This window comes from Aspergillus heteromorphus, assembly GCF_003184545.1.
Source record: "Aspergillus heteromorphus CBS 117.55 chromosome Unknown BO70scaffold_29, whole genome shotgun sequence".
Taxonomy (NCBI): Eukaryota; Fungi; Ascomycota; class Eurotiomycetes; order Eurotiales; family Aspergillaceae; genus Aspergillus; species Aspergillus heteromorphus.
In genome coordinates this window covers 117019-136315 of record NW_020290434.1, presented here as the reverse complement: position 1 = coordinate 136315, position 19297 = coordinate 117019, and the positions used below count along the sequence as shown (strand labels likewise).

Below are 19297 nucleotides of genomic sequence, written 5' to 3'. Positions count from 1 at the left end.
GAAGCAGTCGAGGGAGGATGGGGCGCGGTGGGAACACAGCCCGATCGAACCAGACCGGACCGCAAGAGCAACCGCCAATCACAGGCGCGCGGCCAGATGCATGCCTGGGTGGGGGTCAGGTCGACAGACGACTCACAAGCCTCAGCACAGCGGGGACCATTCGGCTGAGCTGAGGGGAGAGGAGGTGAGGGAGAGAAGCGAAGCGAAGAGCAGAGCAGAGCAGAGCAGAGCAGATAGATTTGAGGACAGGAGGAAGATGATGGATGGGAGGTCAGCTCTAGTGGGACTGGCCATCCACTTGCTGTCCCGGTCATGAGCCCCGCTAGGCCGGACTAGGCCTAGCGCACGTACTTTAAAGTCACTGGACGATCTGCGGTGGATGCCTTGACGGCCTCATTGATTGCCTTTAGTATGAACACAAACTATAATACCACCTATTCACAGCCACTAATTCAACACAGTCCAACTAACAGCACCAATTAAAACCCTCTCATTAAAAAACCATATCCACAACACTCCTCCTAACCTCAACCACCACCGATCTACTCCGTGACTCAGTGAAGCAAACCACTCGGCTAAAAAGGCATTCAGGCACCCACATAAGTGTGATGATGCAAAACCTTACACCATATCAACTCAACACACCTCCCCCTCGCTAGAAACAACCTCACAAACCCTCCCCACAAACCCTTCCAACCCCGAAGCCACCCCCGAAGCTATCCCGGACGTCGAGGCCAGCGCCACCGACGCCCCAGGCATAAGCAACACCCGCGATCCAACCTCCACCCACTCGACGGAGGTGACAAACTCAAACGTGATACGAATATCCCCCTGCGCTGGGTTACTCCCCGCGGCACGAATCACATCCTGCACGCCCTCTCGCTCGCGCCCCCGCTCCTGATCACCTTCACGGGCCGGAGCATCACCGTCGAAGCTGAAGAAGTCCGGTTCGACTGGCGACAGCGGACGGGAAATGACATCGACCTCATCGTCGGCAAGCGCCATGCAGGTGAGTTTCACGGTGGTGCGGACGTTGGCGACGTAGATGATGGCGTTGCCGCCGAGAAGCACGGGTGGGGAGAGAGGGGAGGCGAATTCGCCGGCGGGGAAGGTGGCGGTGAAGCCGGTGTGGAAGGGAGGGGGTTTCAGCGTCGATGATAGGGTGGATGATGGGGTTGGGGTCGGGGTTGGGAGCTTGATGAGGATCGATCCCTTGCGGATTTTCCCGAGACGGGGGGCCTCGCCGTCCGGGGTGGTGGGCAGGGGCTCGACTCCAATGGTGCCGACTTGGTCCTGGGTGAGCTTTTGGACGGGCAGGCGGAGGTTGCGGACGCTGACGGCGCGCACGCGTTGCCAGTGGGCTTGGATGGGGAGGTGGGCTTTTCCGGGGAGGGAGCCTGGGAGGGAGGCCGAGAAGTCGCCTGAGGTTGGTCGGCTGCGATAGGAGCTGGATTGCTGGGTGTCGGAGCGTCTTTCGGACCTGTTTCGGTGGGGGGTGCCGTGGTCGTGCGTGAAAAGAGGCCCGACGAGAAGCTCGTCTCCCGCGGAGATGGCTCCGTAGCGGACGAGGCCACACAGGACAACGCCGTGGTTTTCCTTCTGCTGCTGCTCCGCAGACATCGAGTAGACTTTCGATGGCGGGATGGCGAATACCTCGTCGATGTCGAAGACATTCTCAGGTAGACTTGCGGGGAGGGACTTCGACAGCGAGACGTCTCTCAGGGCCGGTCTCACAGGAATCGGGAGGTACCGGAGAAGAGCGTGCAATTTCCCTATACCCGACCCGTTGACCGCACTTGTGGTGACAATCGGAACGATATCGACCCAGTTTTGTGTCCTAGACACCAACTTCCTCACATCGTCCGTGTCCTTAGGTTCCACGTGCTGAATGTTCCCTCCTGCACCAGTCGACACGATCATCTCCGGCTTCTTCCCGGACGCCTTGATAGCAGACAGCACCTTCCCAAGACTACTCCGCAAGCCCGAGCCCGCAATATCCATCTTCGTGATGACAACCACAATCGGGATATCCATCTTTGTACACAGCTCCAGTTGTGACAGCACCAGCTTCATATCCGCGGGCTGCTCGGCGCCATGGCCCGCCTCCGCCGGACCCTCGCCACAAGTCGCCGGAATGCAAAGAAACACATAATGCGGCGCCCAACTGATCAACCCTCTCAACGTCGACTTGAGATAGCGCACCGACCCCGGCAGATCAGAGACGAAGGCAAGACGCCCCCCGCCCGACGCAGCATGGACATCATCCCACGCGGCCACATTGCCAGACGCATAGTTGATGACCTCGACCCTGTCCTCCTCCTCCGCCGCCTCCGCCGCCGCATACCCTATCAGTTCATGGGCCACGGAGCTCGTGACCCCGGAGGAGATCTCATGCCGATGCTTCAGCAAGCCCAAACGGCTAGTCCCCCTCCCATTATCCAGCACCGACGACGTCAACGTCCCCAGAAGCGACGACTTCCCCGCCGCACTCGGACCCGCAATCGATACGCGAATCTGTCCTGTGTCCGAAGAACCACTCACCAACCCTTCCCCTCCAGCCTTCCCACCGCCCTCCCCCTCAGACATAACCCTCCGCGGCGACTCAACGCGATAGAACTCCCAGTCGGGACTAACCAACGCTTCTGCCACCCACAGACTCCCCGACTTGACCTCCCCCTCATCCTCACCCACCCACTCACACTCCCCCACAATCACCCGCCTCAGCACCTCCACCTTACACCCCAGACTCGCCGCCATCACCCTCAACGTCCCCAGACTCTCTTCCAACTCATCCCGGGTCAGCCCCACAAACATACCATCATCCGCGACTCCGACCTCATACAGCGCGCCCTGACTCTCCTCCAACCCAGGCAACAAACGGGGCGGTTTCGGTGGCGTCGAGCCGAGCTGCGCCTGGGATGTCGCGTCGGGAAGAACCGGCAGCACCAGATTCAGATTCGCCGCTGCTGTGGACGAGTGGAATGGGGAGGATTGCTGTAGACGCCAGAGTAATTGGGTGGTGAGGTGTTCGAGGCGCTGCTGACGGGATTCGGTGGAGCGGGATTGCTGCTGCTGTTGCTGTGGGGGTTGCGAGCGTGAGGTCGAGTCGTAGCTGGCGGCGGGCGGGGTGGGACAGTCTGTAGGCAGACTGGCGCTGGCACTGACACTGGCACTGGCCCGGGAGTGATACGAGCCTCCGACGAGATGGCTCGTGGACATGGAGACGTAGGGACGGCGTCGACGTAGCAGGAGATGGAGCTTGTATTCCGTTGGGCCTTCCTGAGGCTCCGGGTCTAGCTTGGTAATCCCATAGTCGGAGAGATGGTCGTGGTCTGCGTCGGTGTCTGCGCGGTCGAGGTGTATGTTGGAGCGGATGCGCGGGACCATTCGCCCGGTTGGGGTGGATGTTGTGGCTGCTGCAGTCTGGGGGGTGGAGGACCCGGAGGTGGTGGACCAGGGCGACGAGACGCGCGGGGGGTCAGGGTCGTAGGTGAAGACGGATGCCATGATGGGAATGGGATGGATGGTTACAAGACAGGGGGCTATAGAATGGATTCCAAGGATTCCTGGAGTACAGAGGAAGATAGAAAGCAATTGTATAACAAAGTCCAACGAGATATGTGCACTTCAAGGCAAGAGTATAGTCAAAGTCTGGGTCTGGGATATGGGTATTGGACGCGTCCGTAGGTGGTAGGCCGTACGCGAGATCGATTGAAGCAAGGAAGGTTTGGAGTCACGTCGAGTCATTTTGAGATGCAACGGGGAGAGAGGAAGAGGATGGATGGATCAATTGCAGGTGCGGCGGGTGTGTCTTCCCTCGGAGAAGAGATAGGATGTATTTAAAGACCCGACATGGTGAAGAGGAGGAGTCGAATGAGTCAAATGAGTCAGTGGGTGGTGACGGTGATCCATGCAATCGGGAGTAAATACGGAGCCCCGTGGAGCCAGAACCGAGCCTCCGCCTCCTCCACCGCCTACCGCCCTACCGCCTGCCGCCCGCACCCGCCGCCTTACCGCTTACGCCATGACTCGGTCAGGTGATGTCAGTCAGCCGTGCAACATCTGTCCGGTCCTGAGGCATCCATGACTTGTTGTTGTGTTGTGTGCCGGCCCGCAGCGCTGCCTAAACCAGGCCGTGGCCGTCAACTATCTAACACATGCGTTGTTCGTCGGCTGCAGGGGCCGCAGATGCAGGGGATCTCAGGTGTTTCAGATAAAAATGGAACCCCCCCCCCCCCCCCAATAGCGGCATAGCCAGCAACAACATGTATGCCCTATTTCGTGCTACTAGTGCTTAGTGATCCAGGCTGGGGTGGTTTTAACATCGGCAAAGATGCAGCGATGCAGCGCGCTACTGCGGGAGAAATCGCTAGCACATGGTTTCGGTGCTTCATGATACGACGGGCATCGGCCTGGGCGAATATCGGAAATAAATGCCACGGTGGCAGTGTCTGTAAAGAACTACAGAGATGAGATTGTTGTATTTATTTAGTATTCTTATACTATACTATGTTTAACTATGTTGGGGTTTGTTTATTTCCACGGTCTGCTGGCTAGAACCGCGTTGCTTGGCGAAAGTCTAAAGGGTAAAGTCCGATGCAGGATAGTAGAGGAGAAGGGAGATAAGGCGATGAAGGTGTCTAGATAATGGCCTCCATGGATGTTGGTATTTCACAGGGTATTAAACAAATGCAAAAAAAACTAAATAACACAGCCTATATGCAAGAAGGTTCTTTCGGTCAAGTTGATATGCAGGATGAAGAAGAAGTGGACACGCTCGCAAGTAAGTGTCCTTCGGTCAAGTCCGTGTGGGTCTTGGTGCTGTCGCCTTGGTCGCCTGTGATCCACACGGCAACCAGACAGATGTATTGACCATCGACTATCTATCTCTCGTCCGATCTGAGTTCCGTCGGTCCAAGCGGACTTGTTTTACCATGCAATAAATAATGCCGCCCATTCGATGCCGCCCATGCAGCGGTCCGCATGACACGACAGGGCATGACAAAGACGGCCCATGTTCTCTCTCTCCCGGACACAGGGGCCGCTGGGTATCGTATCGAAGTAAGAAGGTATGTGCATGTGTGTGTGCATGTAAGTTGGACGGGGACTCGACGTTCTTTCTCTCAAGTCGCGCCCGCCGCCCCTGAACGCTAGGCAAGCGATCTCGCTAGCTAGCCAACTTGCAAGACGCGCCTATTCAGCCGACGGCTCCCTAGCCACACCTTTGCACTTCCCCTGAGCGACGTGAATATTTCGGGCGGTGGTGCGGGTAAACACCGCGCCGCAGCTGGGGCACTCGGCCTTCGCGACAACCCCTGACTTTTCGCGCTGGTGGCGGAGCAGATTGCTGAAGGTCGAAAACTCGCGCCCGTTGCATCCGTGGTCCCAGCACTGCGGCTTGGGTCGGAAGCTGATGACGCGCACCTGCTGCTCCGGGTCGGACGGGCTGGGGGCCGAGTCGGGCGACGAGTACACCGTCCCGGCGGACATGAGCGTGTGGGGCTGTGGTATCGAGTTGGGGGTTTGTCTGGGGGTTGGGGACACGGGTCAGAAATAGGGCTGGGTCAGTGCAGTGGTGGAGGAGGGACAACTCACGAGAGTGAGGAGTTTGGGCTGAGGTAGTAGTCGGGCTGGTTGACGAGGTAGGAGGAGGATCTGTGGCCGTTAGCTACCGCGGTTGCATGGCACGCTGCTCGAATCCGGATGCGCTTACGTGGAAGGGAAGGCTGGGTCTGGGATGGTGGGAGGGCTCCCCGACACGGATGTGCTGGGGTATGGGTATGGTATCGACGAACTACTCCCGTCCAGTCAGTTCTCTCGTCCCCGCGCAGGTTGAAGGGCGAAGAATCATCTCACCTGCGAGGTTGGGGTCGTGCCTGGGGCACCCCGGGCTGGGGGCCTAGGTAATGTGTGGAGGGCAGTCCCGGTTGGTAGAAGCTCTGGGAACTGTTGTGCTGCGGTTGATACGGGGCGGGATATCCTGGCTGTGGGGGGAGGGATTGGGCGTGAGGGTATGAGTGATGGTCCATGGCCATCGAAGTCGGATGCAGGGGCTGCGGCGGCCGGTTTTGCCAGCCGTAGTCTGCGTCTCGTTAGTCTTTGATGCTCTCCCCGACTCCTTCCTGGCGCACCCGCGTGTGCTCCGGGAGAACCTACTTTGCGAGTTGTGTGCCATGGTGTTTGTCAGAAACGCTACGGATCCGGGATGCATCGACTGGGGTAGTGATCTGTAGTCCGACGGTCTGACGGAATCAGCAACCGGCGGTTCGGTGGAAGGATGGCAGCACACATACCGCGAACTGGCGTCAACGGTGGTCTGCGGCAGACTTCTGCTCACTGGCTCGCACTCCCGGGAAACAAGTTCCGAGGGGAAAGGCGTCCTTCCAAAGGGCAGATGCGGCTGTGACGGGGCCAGGTTGTTCTGTCCGTCTCCCGAGCTGATGCTGGACCGCTGGCTGCGAGGCGTGCTGTAGAGAGATCCGGGACTCGGGGCACTCGAAGCCCAGCCTGTCACTGGCGGCGTGGTCGATTTCAGCGGAGCCGAGTGGGCCAGGTCAACGATGAAAGGTGCTGACGATGGCGACGGCAAACTCCAGCTGGGGGGGGAGTGAGATTTGCTCAGCGGCCTGTGATGAGAGTGCGAGTCCCCTGGTGAGTTGTAAAATTCTCTCGAAAACATCGGCGCTTTCGTTTGATAGTCGGCGCCTGCACAGATGACCCCGAGCTGAGGAGAGGGCAGGAATAAGAAAACGAAGACACACGTCCCAGGGAGGATACAGAGGAGTAAGAAAGGGAGAGAGAGGGAGGGAGGGAGGGATAAAGGAAGGCAGAAGGAAGTTTGGAGCCAGCAGCCAAAGGATGCTAGATCGGAGGCAAGCAAATCAGGGTCGGGGACATACAGTTTAGCGAGGGAGGCAGGTGGTCTTAGGCACAGAATCCTTCCGGGTGACAGCAACTATATATCCACAGCGGACGGGTGATGGTCTGCGGGTTGGCCAGGTGGGTGTGTGGGTGTGGGTTGTGGGTGTGGGTGTAGGAGTGGGTGGATGGACGGGGGTATGTATGGACTGGGTGGGTGGATGGATGGGTGAATGGTGGATGGCTGGCTGGCTGGATGGATGGGTTAAAGAATTTTGATATGCAGAGGGCTTTCCAGAAGACCGGCTAGAAGAGAGTATTTAACACCTCGTGGCTCGGCGATGGAGAAAGCAGGCAGACGAGGAGGGAAATAAGCGCAGCGAACGGGGGCCGAAGATTAGACAGACCAGCCAGCCAGCAGGTTCGTCCGTCCATGCCTCAGTCAGTCTGGGAGCAATGATTATTTGGCAGCTTACTACGACCTATTGTCGGCCGGTGGGCGGATCATGTTCTGTCTGTCTCGACATCATACCCATCATACCCATCATACCTACCTACGGTACCCATACATACGGGGGGGGAAGAGCACACTAGACCCCCTCCGGTATTCAAGTGGTAGACTATGGGGACTCTGCGGCCACCGACTTAGGGCACTAGCCGCGAGGGCAAGTATTCGATACTCTTTATTTTACGCAGGCTTGGGGGTTTTTGCGTATGTTTGGATTTTGGGTACCGGGCCTTTCGCTATTTTTAATTTCGCCTGGCCAGCCCCGTTTGATTTGACAGCCTGGGGGGAATATTCTTTTCGATTTTCTTTTTTTTTTTTTTTTTTTTTATTCGATTATTCGGTTCTCCTCTCTGGCGTCCTTATTTCAAATCCTCCACCGCAAAAGGACGGATCGATGATTCACTGCCACTCCTAGGACCACTTCTCTCCAACCAAACCAACTTCCGGGCTAACACGGTTGATCGGATGGTCCCTGGGGGTGGAGAATTGTGCTGCTCATCATTATTGGGGTGGACACTCGGCAGCAATTAATATATTCTCTGCTGATGGATGATGATGATGTTGTTGTTGTTATTGTTTTGGTGGTTGCGAACGGCCGTGCATCGGTCGCATCACTGGCCCCCTGGGAGGAGCCCTGGGAGGAGGAGGGGGGAAATAATGGCATGGGTAGTAATGGGGGATGACCAGACCAGACTGTCGGAGAGAACCAACATCGATCAAACCACCGTGTTGGTGCGCCTGCGCGGCTGCAGAACCTCCCTCATTCATTACCATTGTTGCAAGAGCCCTGAGTTTATTTACTCCGGACCACCTGGACCAGTCATTTCGGATTATGCTTCCCCCTCCCCTCCAGTGCCTCTCCACCCCCCAGCTCTGAGTCAGGGTGCTCGGTAGGGGATAGCCCTGGGCCATCGCCACGTGAAGGCCCCAACAGCTCAATCGTTGCTCACTTGCTATACACTCAACCAGTCTATACTAGCCCCGAAGGCAAGCCACCTGCCGCTCCTGCTGGGGCTCCACCGGCAGACCGTCGCAGGCTGCCAGGCAGACGAGACCCAATTGACATCGGCCATCGTAACGTGTCTGATCATCGCGACCAACAGCAATAGCTACCGTCGATACCTCGCGCGAGCTACTCAAACTAGGGTAGACTCGGAGATGCCGGGTTCTGGGCGGAGAGCCGCCTCTGTGGTCAGAAAACAAGCTCCTGGCATAGTGGGAGGCCCGGCTGAAACTAACTAGTCGGGTCGACTGTTGACCCTCTCTGTTTCTCGATTTGGGTGAGGTTCAGGAAAATCGTAACGTTCTTTTTTTTTTTTTTTTTTTTTTTTTCCCACTCTCTTGTTTTGTTTCCCAGGAGGCTAGAGCGTTGTTGAGCCGTGAGCGTCAGACCGACGATGGGATGATTAACGCAGGCCCCCGCCCGATGATGCTCCGATTTGTTTCGGCTCGCCCTTCCTTCCTTCTGGCTGCCCCCTCGTCTATCTAGTAGATACTTCCCCTGAGAGAAGAAATGGGATCCGTTGAATTCGGATGGTTTGGGGGCCAAATGGCCAAATGGCCAAATTGGCTCAGTGGTCCAGTGGTGGCAGGATAAGGCAATTCCCTGATTCGTACTCCGTGCCTGTGGTGGTGGGCGGGTCTGAGAAGGAAGGATATGATGGGATTTATTGGACGGTCGGGGCTAACGTGCCCAAGGGCGACTTTTGTAAAGTGCTAAAGGGCTGGGTAGCTGCGGTCAGTTCCAGTACGAACGACGCCGCCTGGCATACGTGGAGTCGGGCGAGATCGTCATGATAGCAGCTAGCAGCAGCCAGAGGCATGGCCCTTTAGATCCGGGACCACATGGCGATAAGCACTGGGCGGTTCAATCAAATCCTTCCCCGGGGCGATGCATGCGTCCCTCCCCTCCTAGTCCCATCCGGTTAGCCTGCTGCCCTCTTCTGCTCGAGTCTCGAGATTACCTACCGACTCCCAGCTTCCCCGATCACCAGGGCGTCATGGGAATCGATCAGTGTTTCGTCTAGCCTGGCTATACCACGAGCAGTCTAGCAGCCCTCTTGGCCCTCTCTCATCCTCGCAGACCGAACTTTTGTCTGTCCGGTTCGGTTTTTTGGCCCCCACAGCCTTAGTGGCCGCCAGCCACGCTACGGATCCCGATTCTTACCGCTTCGGGCCCTCGCGAGGTCTCGCGGCCTTCTTCGCTGTTTCCTTGCCCCTTGTCTTCTCTGCCTGTCTGCAACGCCTAATTCAAATCCATCGTGAGAAGCCAAAAAAAAAAAAAAAAAACAAACCAGACCACCAGACCAAAAAAAAAAAAAAAAAAAAAAAAAAGGGTCTTTCTGGATTGTTCTCTCCGACGGCCCCTTCCCCCCCCCTGGTCTGGATGGGAATCTTGCAGCCGGGCGGCAAGACAGCGCCAGTCTTAGACTATGCATGCTATGTGCCATTCAGACTTTCAGCAGCGTAAATGCTGAGTAGAGTCTGGAGGATGTTTGGTTCCCATCCCCGTACTATATGCTGACGGATGGCGAACACACGCAATCAATGGGCGTGGAGATCGACGGGGTGCTGGTGCTGGCTGGTGTTTCGAGAGGAGGAGGAAGGAAGCCTTGTGTGACGACAGCTTGGCGCATCATTGCGGGCTCCCACGGATCCTCCTGTCATCTTCACCATCATCATCATCGTTTAGTCGATTGTCTGGACCAACAGGTCGATACTAGATAGGTACCAGCTATCTACGCGGGGGGGGATACCTGACGAACTATCCATGGTTCCAGTAAGGCAAGTACCACCCGGGATGGGGGACAAATTTAACTTCATTTCAAACCATGAACGAGGCAGATTCCGATCCAGAATATCTAGATACCTAGAGCATCCACCGTATTTGGCTTTGAGTCTGTAACCGCTAGCCAAGCCAAGCCCTCAGCCAGGCGGAAGGAAGAGGAGAACAAAGTGTTTACCCCTCGGGGCTTACAGACCCGGAGGATCGCACGTGTGTCGACTGTAGCCCGTGCTCGAAGCAGCCAACGGTGAAACCGAAACAAAACCGGTGGTGGGTGGATAGATAGAAATCCGAAAATACCCCCGATTATTCGACCAGTCGGCCAGTCGAATGATGAAGAGAGGGAGGGGGGGAGGGGGGCGCTTAGACCGAGAGAGAATAAATAATACTACTAACGACGACGATGATGATGATGATGATGATGATGACGGACGGTCAGACTCAACTCAACCCCATCATCCGGGCCTAACCAATTACCAGTTCTGTGACACGTTTATTTGCGCCCCTCCCCGTCCGGAGCATGGCAAGGGCCCGATAGTCCGATCCTTGGTGATTGCGCTGACCGCCACGGCAATGATCGGCCAGGATCAAGAACCTCCCTCTCTGCCTTCCGGAATATCATTTTCTCTCTGCTGGACGCGGGTGGAGGTGGAGGTGGATAGCAGATGGTGAAATTGCATGGGTTGATTAACCGCCCACTCGTGAGGCGCTCGTATAGAAGGAAGCGTACCCGAACCACTCCTAGCCTGGCCCTTTCTGGGTGTTTGGTGCCCCCGAAGAGGATAGTATTGCGATAGATGACTGACCTAGAGCCGCTGCACCGCCGTGCCTCCGTCTTAGAGCGTGGGCTGAACGATAGTATAATCAAACCGAACAATCCTATAGAAACTATCTAGACTATCTCATAGGCGAGGGGGCTGTATATTTATCTACCTCGTTCAATATTTCAAAATTGCAGATGAATAGATTAACCCGCCCCTCCCGAGACCCGGAAAAAACCCACCGTGAAAAGACACACGTGTCACGAGGCCTGCAACTAGAACGAGACCTAGTTCGTCAATTAGATAGAACAAGATGATGATGATGATGATGATGATGGAATGGCATGGCATGGCATACAAAAGCATTGTTGAGCAAGAAACGGAAAGACCAATTTCCTCCGTCCGTCCCCTTGGCTGCACCCGGCTGCTGCCACTGACTGACTCAACTGGCAGTTCACTTTGGCAGACAGACACTAGACTATCTACTGAATCAGAACCCATTATTGGCACGCCGTCATCGAAATTATTATGGGGCGCGTCGCTCGGAGACGCTCATCCGAAGCGCCCTGGGAAGAGAAGAAAAGATCCTGGGCCAGCGTCCGTCCCACTTTCTCCTTCACTGCCCACTGCCCATGTCCATGCCCATGCATGCCCACCCACTCACTCACTGCCCCCTGCCCCTGCTGGAGACGACCTGGACCCGGACCCGACCACGCCTTCTTCCTGCCCCGGGAGTGCCTGATTTTCTCAGGTGCGGCTGTCAGGAGAGAGAACTGTGCACAGTCCAGCGCTTTGAGTCGAGACTCTATCTATCTATCTAGTCGATAGTCTCGACGTATCGTCGTCCGCCCGTCTTGTCTCGATTCGTCCCATCCGGCCGGTCGGTCGTTCGGTCGGCCGGTCGGTCGGGCTGCTGCCGTCGCGCCCGTGGCTCACTCACTCACTCACTCACTCACCCACCCACTCAGTCTCGTTCGCTCCGTCGCTTCTCGCGAGGATCATAGCATCGATGACACGAGGATGATTTGGCTCTCGGACGGATGACGGACGCGACCGCACAGGCACTCTTCCTCGTGGTTTTTGACTTTGGTTCTGGGGGGGGGGGGGGGGGGGAATGTCCAAACTCAACTCAGTCGGAGTAACTCCCCAATACGTGCCAGTGCCAGCCTTCTTCCTAACCCGACCACTATCCTATCCTATCCTATCCTATCCTATCTACCACTACCGTGGGTAGTACAGTACCACCCACGTAAACACCCCCCCCCAGTTTCAAAAATCCAACCACTACAAATATTAATGTAATGCCAGACTAGCTACTCCGTAACTAGCCAGGATCTGTCGATCGGGTCGAAAACTCCACGTGCTGTGGCACTTTTATTGATCCTGCTGGGATTCCGCAGCGGCGCAGGGGAGGAGAGGGGAAGGGATGATGCCGATGCGGACGGATGGTGGGCTACGGTACTTAGGACTTAGGTATGTATGTACTTTACTGCCATGGGTTAGATAGATAGCCACATGGGTTGCTGGTACTCTATCTATCTATCTATCTATCTATCTACCACTGCAAGGTGTAAGGACACTGCAGAACTGCAGTCCAGATTACAGTATCTACAGTAGGTAGGTAGGTAGTAGATGGCACTAGTGGAGTGGGAGCCTCTTCCCTCCCTGTCTGTCTACCTACCTAATCTCGCTTGCTCTTGACGGGGCACTAGATAGATAGATAGATACTCTGCAGTCTGCAGTCTGCAGAGGACAGACGGGGGTGGGAAGCTGGTTAGTATCTAGTATCACGTATCTAGTGGTTAGTTATGTACTGCGGTACTGCTCCGTACTTACTATACTAGCCTAGCTAGCACCTTAGCACTTTAGTACCTAAACAGCAACCAGGTGGACGGGGGAGAATTCTTCCTCGATCGCATGATCCGTTAACTCCGACTGTTTATTTTTTTTCTATTTTTTTTTTTCTAATCATGGTTTTTGCTAGTTTCTCTTGGTTTCCCCTCCCCTCTCCCCCTCTCCACCCCTCATATCGTGTCAGTCCGTCAGTCAGTCAGTATACCCGCCGGAGTTCAGGCCTCCTCATTGTCTTTGTCTTCCCTACCAACCAACCAACTAACTAACTAACCAACTACTAACTAAGAATAATATCACCACCGCAGCAAGCGCAAGCGCAACCCACATATCATATTATATATCATACCATAACTAACCTACCACTACCCCAACCCAATCCCAGGACGTAGCGCAGCTAGCAACAACCCCAGACAGACAGACAGACAATATCAGTATCTACGCGCCAGGATTCAGCCTCACTGGCGACTCGCGACTCGCGCGGACCCAATCTCGCGCGCCAGCCCGCCCGCCCTCAGCTCGCTCGCTCGTACCCTAAGCGCCGTCGGGGATCAGACTTGCCTGGTCTCCCAGGCTCCCGGTAGGTTGGATCGTCTAGAGTTCGATACTGGGCTATGATGCTCTCATCCGACTGGCCGGGTCGGGTCGAGCTTCGGGCTTCGGGCTTCTCAAGTCCCCTAGCGTGCGTGCATGCGTGCATGCATACATGCATGTCGGACTGATTTAGATACTTGCATGGTAGGGTACCTTGTTTGTAGGCTATATTATAGACTATGGGCTATGGGCTATGGGCTATGGGTTATGGGTTATGGGCTATGGGCTATGGGCTATAGGGTGTAGGTTAGTTATAGGGTGTGCACTGTAGGTAGGGTAGGGTACGGGGTAAACGTATGTATACCTGGCCAATTACCAGCGTTGCCGCCGGGGAAGCCACCAACTTCAGCTACTATTATTATTATTATCATTATTATTATCATTATTATTATTATTATTATTATTATTATTATTCGGGATGGACTTGGGTATGTCTCTGTACTTTGGATCTACTAACTAGTACTGTAGAAAGCTACTTTGTTATTTGCCTGCTTTTCTCGGTACACTACCACCACTACTAGTAACTAGATCGCATGCGCCATACTTATTTATCTACCCTGCGTGTAACCAACCCCTGCAGGTTTGGTCGGATGGTAAAGTTCAGGGATGGGATGGAACCACGACGAAGCAAAAGCGAATGCGATGATCGATCCGCTGGGACGGTGGTCTGTGGGTGTGGTGATTGATCATCCAGTTCCACTGTCCGTCAGTCTAGACTCTACTTAGATAGACGTGGCCAACCGCCGAGATGCGAGATGGTCCGAGCCTGCCATGAATTGAGTTGCGGCGGTTGTGTCTCCGCAGAGTGTCTGTCTTCTGTATCTATATATCTACGGAGTACTAGTCTGTTGGACTGGACTGGCGTCTATCGAGGAGTTGCAGCAGCACTCCGGTTAGTCAGTAAGTAACGCATTCGTCGTTTTGTCACCAGGAGTTTTAGGTAATGGAAAATAGTTAGGGAATAATTGCATGTGTCTGTCTGTCTGTCTGCCATGCCATGCCATGATCCAGATTCCTGCCAATGCCGTGCCATCATTGATTGCCACGTGCCAGATCCACTTTATTTATCCACTTCGGCTGAGTGACTCGCTCAATTCTGGTAGGTAGGTAGGTAGGTATACTCCATCCTAGGCCCCTGAATGGCTACGAACTGGCTGATCCGGATCAACCTCCCTAATCGAATATCGAACATCGAATAGCAATAGTGAATATACGGTTCCGTTTCTCATGAGTGGGGATTGAATTGAACTTGAACTCCCCTCCCCCCCCTCTTCCCGCGTAGGTTTCTGGCTTGGATGATTTTGACTTTTGGATTGGGTTGCCAGATGCTACCTACCAACCTACCCAGTAAGGTGGGTCAAACCATGGAAAGAGAGAGAGAAAAAAAAAAAAAAAAAAAAAAAAACGTCCCGGTGGGTGGTTTATCCCGGTAGACTCCGTGAGGCGTTAGGCGTGATCCGAACCGTTGTTGCGTACTTTTAGTTCCGGGCGATGAAAGAGTTCAGAGTGGAAGTATGGTTCATCATGAGACATGGTGGGAATTCTAATAGATTACGTTCGCCCTCACGGATGATCATGGCCATGATCATGATCATGATCACAGGTTTAATGTTAGTATTCAGGAACCGAATTCCGGGAAATTGGCTTTTTTGGGGGGGGGGGGGGGGGGAAGAGGATCTTAGATTGTGAGTGAGTATAGCCGGTGAGGTGGTTAGTATATATTTTTGCCAAGAGGAGGAGGATTTACCCATTCTCGCGATGCGGAGTATCTATCTATCTATCCAGAACTATATTTATTACTACTACTACTACTTACCATGAGATAACCACTCTAAACCAAATATAGATAAATTCTCTCTCTCTTCCTCATGAATTCCCCCCCCCCCCCCCCCCCCTGAAATCCCCTCACTGCTACTGACTACCAATACCCATCGATTAATCCAAGTCAGGTACCCTCCACGGAGAATTTCCCCGAGCTTTCCCCTTGCCCTTTCCCCACTCGACCTCCACTGTGCCAGTGCCTGCCTGCCTGCCCCCCTTCAAAGTTCAAACCCAGCGTTCCAGCGTTCCAGCGATCCTAATATCTGTCCATCTGTCCATCGACCGGTCCATAGATACCACTCCGACCCCGACTCCTCTCCTCTAGACTGCCAGGTTACGTCACCTTACCTTGTACTCCTGTCGCATCAAACAAGGAAATAAACTCAATCCCAATCGCGAACCAAACTTAGATATTAACCACCTCGGTATATAGCAGTATCTATCTAGTAGCGGTAGTGGTAGTGGTAGCGGTAGTGGTAGAGAAACAGACCCTGAAAGGAATGCCTACCCGAACCCAAAACTGCTAACCCATCATCCACAATCCACCACCCATCATTAACTTAGAAACCCACCCACACACACACACACACGCACACACACGCATTCACTGGCTAGCTAGTTAGCTAGCTAGATAGTCACTGTAAATACCCGACAGCGACACATTAACACATTGACACATTGACACAGTCACAGTCACAGTCTGTACGTAAATCCCAAATCATAAACCGTAAACCCAAATCATAAATCGCCGAGAAAGCCTCCGAAGAGTGAGACCGCAAGAGCCAAACGGAAGGAAAGAAAGAAAGAAAGAAAGAACGGAAGAAAGGAGGAGCCGCAGATCAACGCCCAACCGTCGGCCAAACCCTAAAACTTTATTATAGTAGAACGTAGATTACCAGATAGATGGTGAGATGGTGAGATGGTGAGATGGTGAGATGGTGAGATGTTGCCTATGGTGCTATATTGGTGGAGTGGTGGGAATAGGAATAGGAATAGGAATGGCTATAGGTATGGGTATGGGTATGGGTATGGGTACTAACAACTAACTAACAACTAACTACTCCACTTCCACGCGGTTCCGTGGATCGGCCGGCTGGTACTTAGGTCCTTGGTGGTGAACTTGTGTCTTACTTCGGAGCCGGGAGTTGCAGAGCAGAGTACCTTTACCTTTAGGTTTTGATGGTGTGGGGTGGGGGGGAGGGGTGATGATGGGTTAAGGTACTAATACTATACCTGGAGAAATTGGGTAGGATACCGTACCTCCATACACCTAAGGGGGTAGGTAGGTAAGGTGGGTGTGTATTTCCGTATGAGGTTTTTCTTGCGTTTTTTTGCAGTTTTGCGTTTTGGATATACGTACTTGGACAGTACTAGGGATGCAGGGGGAGACAGGGAGGGAGAGAAAGAGAGGAGTATGGGGGGAGAATGGGAGAATAATCGGGCAAAGTGATCTGCAGATCTAGGACATTAGGGCGTTCGGGAGATGGGGTTGCCTTTGGGAGTTGAGACATACATGCATCTGCAATCTGCAGCGACTATAGTGAGCGTGTTATAGGGTCCTATGCTGGGATGATGAGGCTATTATTAGTGGGGGATGTTGCTATAATTGATCGTGAAGGAATTCATCTAGGAGGGGCGGTCTGTTTGTTTGTCTGGCTAGTCGTGTAGACTACTCCTTTGATTGATACTATCTATCGATTTATCTTGTCTAGCAGGGAACCACGTGGTTCTTTCGAGAGGTGACGGATGTTACAGGCATAGTAGCAAGTACTATACCCATCTCATCTCATCTCATCTCGCCAAGACTGTGACTACCTATCTACCACGCCCCAATTGTCGGGGTCGCATAACTCCCGGCCACCGTCGCGGCGCTACACTGCCCGGGCACGGAAGTTACTGTCGGCGACCCCCACGACGCAGGAACAGTCCCGTTGCGTCGCGCCACAGCGGTGAGGAAGGCCGCGTAGGACCAGGTCAGGTCGATCGCCGACACGGGGTCCCCCGTGCTCCGGCCGAACTGCTCAGCGAGACCCCCGTCGCTGGGGGTGTATTCCTGCACGACGGACACAAACCCGTCGGCGTATGTCTTTACGGCTTGGGTGATCGCCGTGTACGTGGCGGAGGACTTGGCGTGGGTGCCGATGGTGGCGTTGCTGACCAGGTCCGAGAAGAAAGGGATCGACAGTTGGGTGATGTTGATGCTGCCCTGCTTGTCCCATTGGTGGAGGGCGTCATAGAGCTGCTCGGCTGCGGCGAGGGTGGCGAGGTACCTGTGCGTGTTAATCTGGTTTACCCCTTGGGAAGGAGGTGGGGACTCACCATGGGTTACCTCCCTGGTAGACATCCTCTGGGTACCGCCCTACTGCTACAGCCTGGCCGTTGCTGCGGCCCTGATTCACGGTGTATATGGACCGAAAGGAGTCCACGTAGACCTTGTGGTTGGATAGGGCGCGCGCGGAGCATGGCTGGAAGGTGACATCGTCGCATGTCGCAGCCGGGTCGAAGATGTGAATGGAGGCGATGACGGAGTTGGCGTCGATGCCGCTGCGGTCGTTTGTGGGGGAGTTGGAGATAATGGCAGAGCCATTCCAGTACTCCTGCAGGTGGCAGAGGATCTGAGGTGCCACGGAGCATCCGGGGCAGGTCTCGCCCACAGCTGCGGCGAAAGCGGCACCCTCGACTAGGGATTTATGCTGCATAGCGGTAGTGAAGAAGGACGACCCGTTCACCTCTTCCCACAGGTCATAGGTGCTCTGGTTCCAGTACTGTCCGACATAGGACAGGTCGTTCTGAATCAGGGGCCAGAGGTTCGTCTTCGCGAGCGAGGTCTTGCCATGGGCGATGAGATAGTTGCCGTATGCGATCAGAGCGGAAGCACGCAAGGCCGGCCCGTCACGCTGCGGACGTCCCCAGGAGCCGGTAAATGCGGTGATGTTCACCTGGAACTTAGGCTCACCCAGCCCGGAGCCGTTAGACAGGGTGCCTGATGGATTGGCGACCACCTGCTGCTTCACCTGAGAGTCGACGTACTCTTGGATGAGGCTTTCCAGGGAAGCGTTAGCTGTGCCTGCTGCAAGTTGTTCGATCTCTGCCAGCATTGTCAGGCCGGCGTCTCGCGTCCACGTGTAGAAATCTGGGCTAGTCAGTTACACTGGATGTGGCGTTGTTTGAATCGGATGAGGCATACAATCTGGATTCGTTTTGGACGGCGAAGCCACGACGATGCCCGCAGAGGCACCCTGCACAAGGGCTCCCTCAGCGCCGATATTGTTGAGGATTCCCTGCTGAGCCAGGATGCTCTCTTTCTCGATAAAAGCACCCAGATCCGACTGTCTTCTTTGAAGAAAAGCTGGAGACGCCAGGGCAGCGCCCGTGAGAGTGTTGGCAACTGTGAGAGATTTCAACCACATATTGGAGCAGCTCTGGTCTTAGTTGAAGCCTGTGGCATGAACAAGGAGGTCTGAGCAACCTTTATAGGTCGCATAGTTGCAGCATGGATCAATAATTGACGCAGAGTCGATCCGCGGAGTTACACCGCATGAACTGTGCATCGGGCCGATCACTCGGGGATGCTTTTTTGGACAACAGGTGTTGACCGAACAAGAGGTATGTAAATGGTTGGCGATGGATAAATCTGGTCGGAAGCAGCCGATCGGTCTGGATAAGATTACCGATAACTCTCCGCGACGGGGTAAGAACTGCGATGCTCACTGGCCAGGTTGTGAACAATGGGGTTGGGCTAAAAAGTAGGTTGGTGGTTGGACGAGGATCGACCCGACGCTGGCGAAGCATCTCCGCGGCATCTCCAGGTATGATGTCAACAGGGACTCAACCCCTCCCCCTCGACCCCACGATTGCACCATAGAGGGGCAATACGGAAGACCTTCCCGATTGAGCCTGAAGAACCAGTCTGTTAAGTCTTGCCTAGCAGTATTAATAGCTGTGACACACCATGATCCTTTCGCCCCGGGGCGATTTTGCTGTGGAAATCAAGTTAGGAGAAGTTGGGGCTCAAAACCGGCTTCGTTGACGTAGGTGGGCAGTCTGCCATTTCCATGCTCGCCAGTCATGCAAATACCATGTAATGAATGGAGCTTAGTTATCTATGACATAAGAGGG

The 19297-nt window shown here is 54.6% G+C and overlaps 3 protein-coding genes across 3 annotated transcripts; all 3 read right to left on the bottom strand.

The window, feature by feature from the left end:
- Positions 1-239: 239 nt before the first annotated feature.
- On the bottom strand, positions 240-3620 carry BO70DRAFT_125307 (uncharacterized protein). The gene has a single exon (XM_025537986.1). It carries the CDS (start codon positions 3505-3507, stop codon positions 637-639), a length of 2871 nt encoding a protein of 956 aa, XP_025396046.1. The 5' UTR covers positions 3508-3620; the 3' UTR covers positions 240-636.
- A 1573-nt stretch (positions 3621-5193) lies between these two features.
- Positions 5194-6679, bottom strand: BO70DRAFT_399561 (uncharacterized protein; the record flags this gene model as incomplete). The annotated part of the gene is made up of 6 exons (XM_025546868.1): positions 5194-5527; positions 5596-5655; positions 5714-5794; positions 5857-6082; positions 6157-6242; positions 6294-6679. The coding sequence occupies 6 exons, from the start codon at positions 6677-6679 to the stop codon at positions 5194-5196; spliced, it is 1173 nt and encodes a 390-aa protein (XP_025396045.1).
- Positions 6680-16824: 10145 nt separating this feature from the next.
- Positions 16825-19054, bottom strand: BO70DRAFT_343146 (glycoside hydrolase family 15 protein). The gene is made up of 3 exons (XM_025541406.1): positions 18366-19054; positions 17498-18311; positions 16825-17448 (listed from the first exon to the last, which is right to left on the bottom strand). Exons 1-3 carry the CDS (start codon positions 18586-18588, stop codon positions 16998-17000), a joined length of 1488 nt encoding a protein of 495 aa, XP_025396044.1. The 5' UTR covers positions 18589-19054; the 3' UTR covers positions 16825-16997.
- Positions 19055-19297: the final 243 nt, after the last annotated feature.

Coding starts and splice junctions, on each gene's coding strand:
- BO70DRAFT_343146 (XM_025541406.1), bottom strand. CDS start 18,588: ATGTGGTTGAAATCTCTCACAGTTGCCAACACTCTCACGGGCGCTGCC. Junction 18,312..18,365: donor GTCCAAAACGAATCCAGATT/GTATGCCTCATC, acceptor TGACTAGCCCAG/ATTTCTACACGTGGACGCGA. Junction 17,449..17,497: donor TACCAGGGAGGTAACCCATG/GTGAGTCCCCAC, acceptor TAACACGCACAG/GTACCTCGCCACCCTCGCCG.
- BO70DRAFT_125307 (XM_025537986.1), bottom strand. CDS start 3,507: ATGGCATCCGTCTTCACCTACGACCCTGACCCCCCGCGCGTCTCGTCG.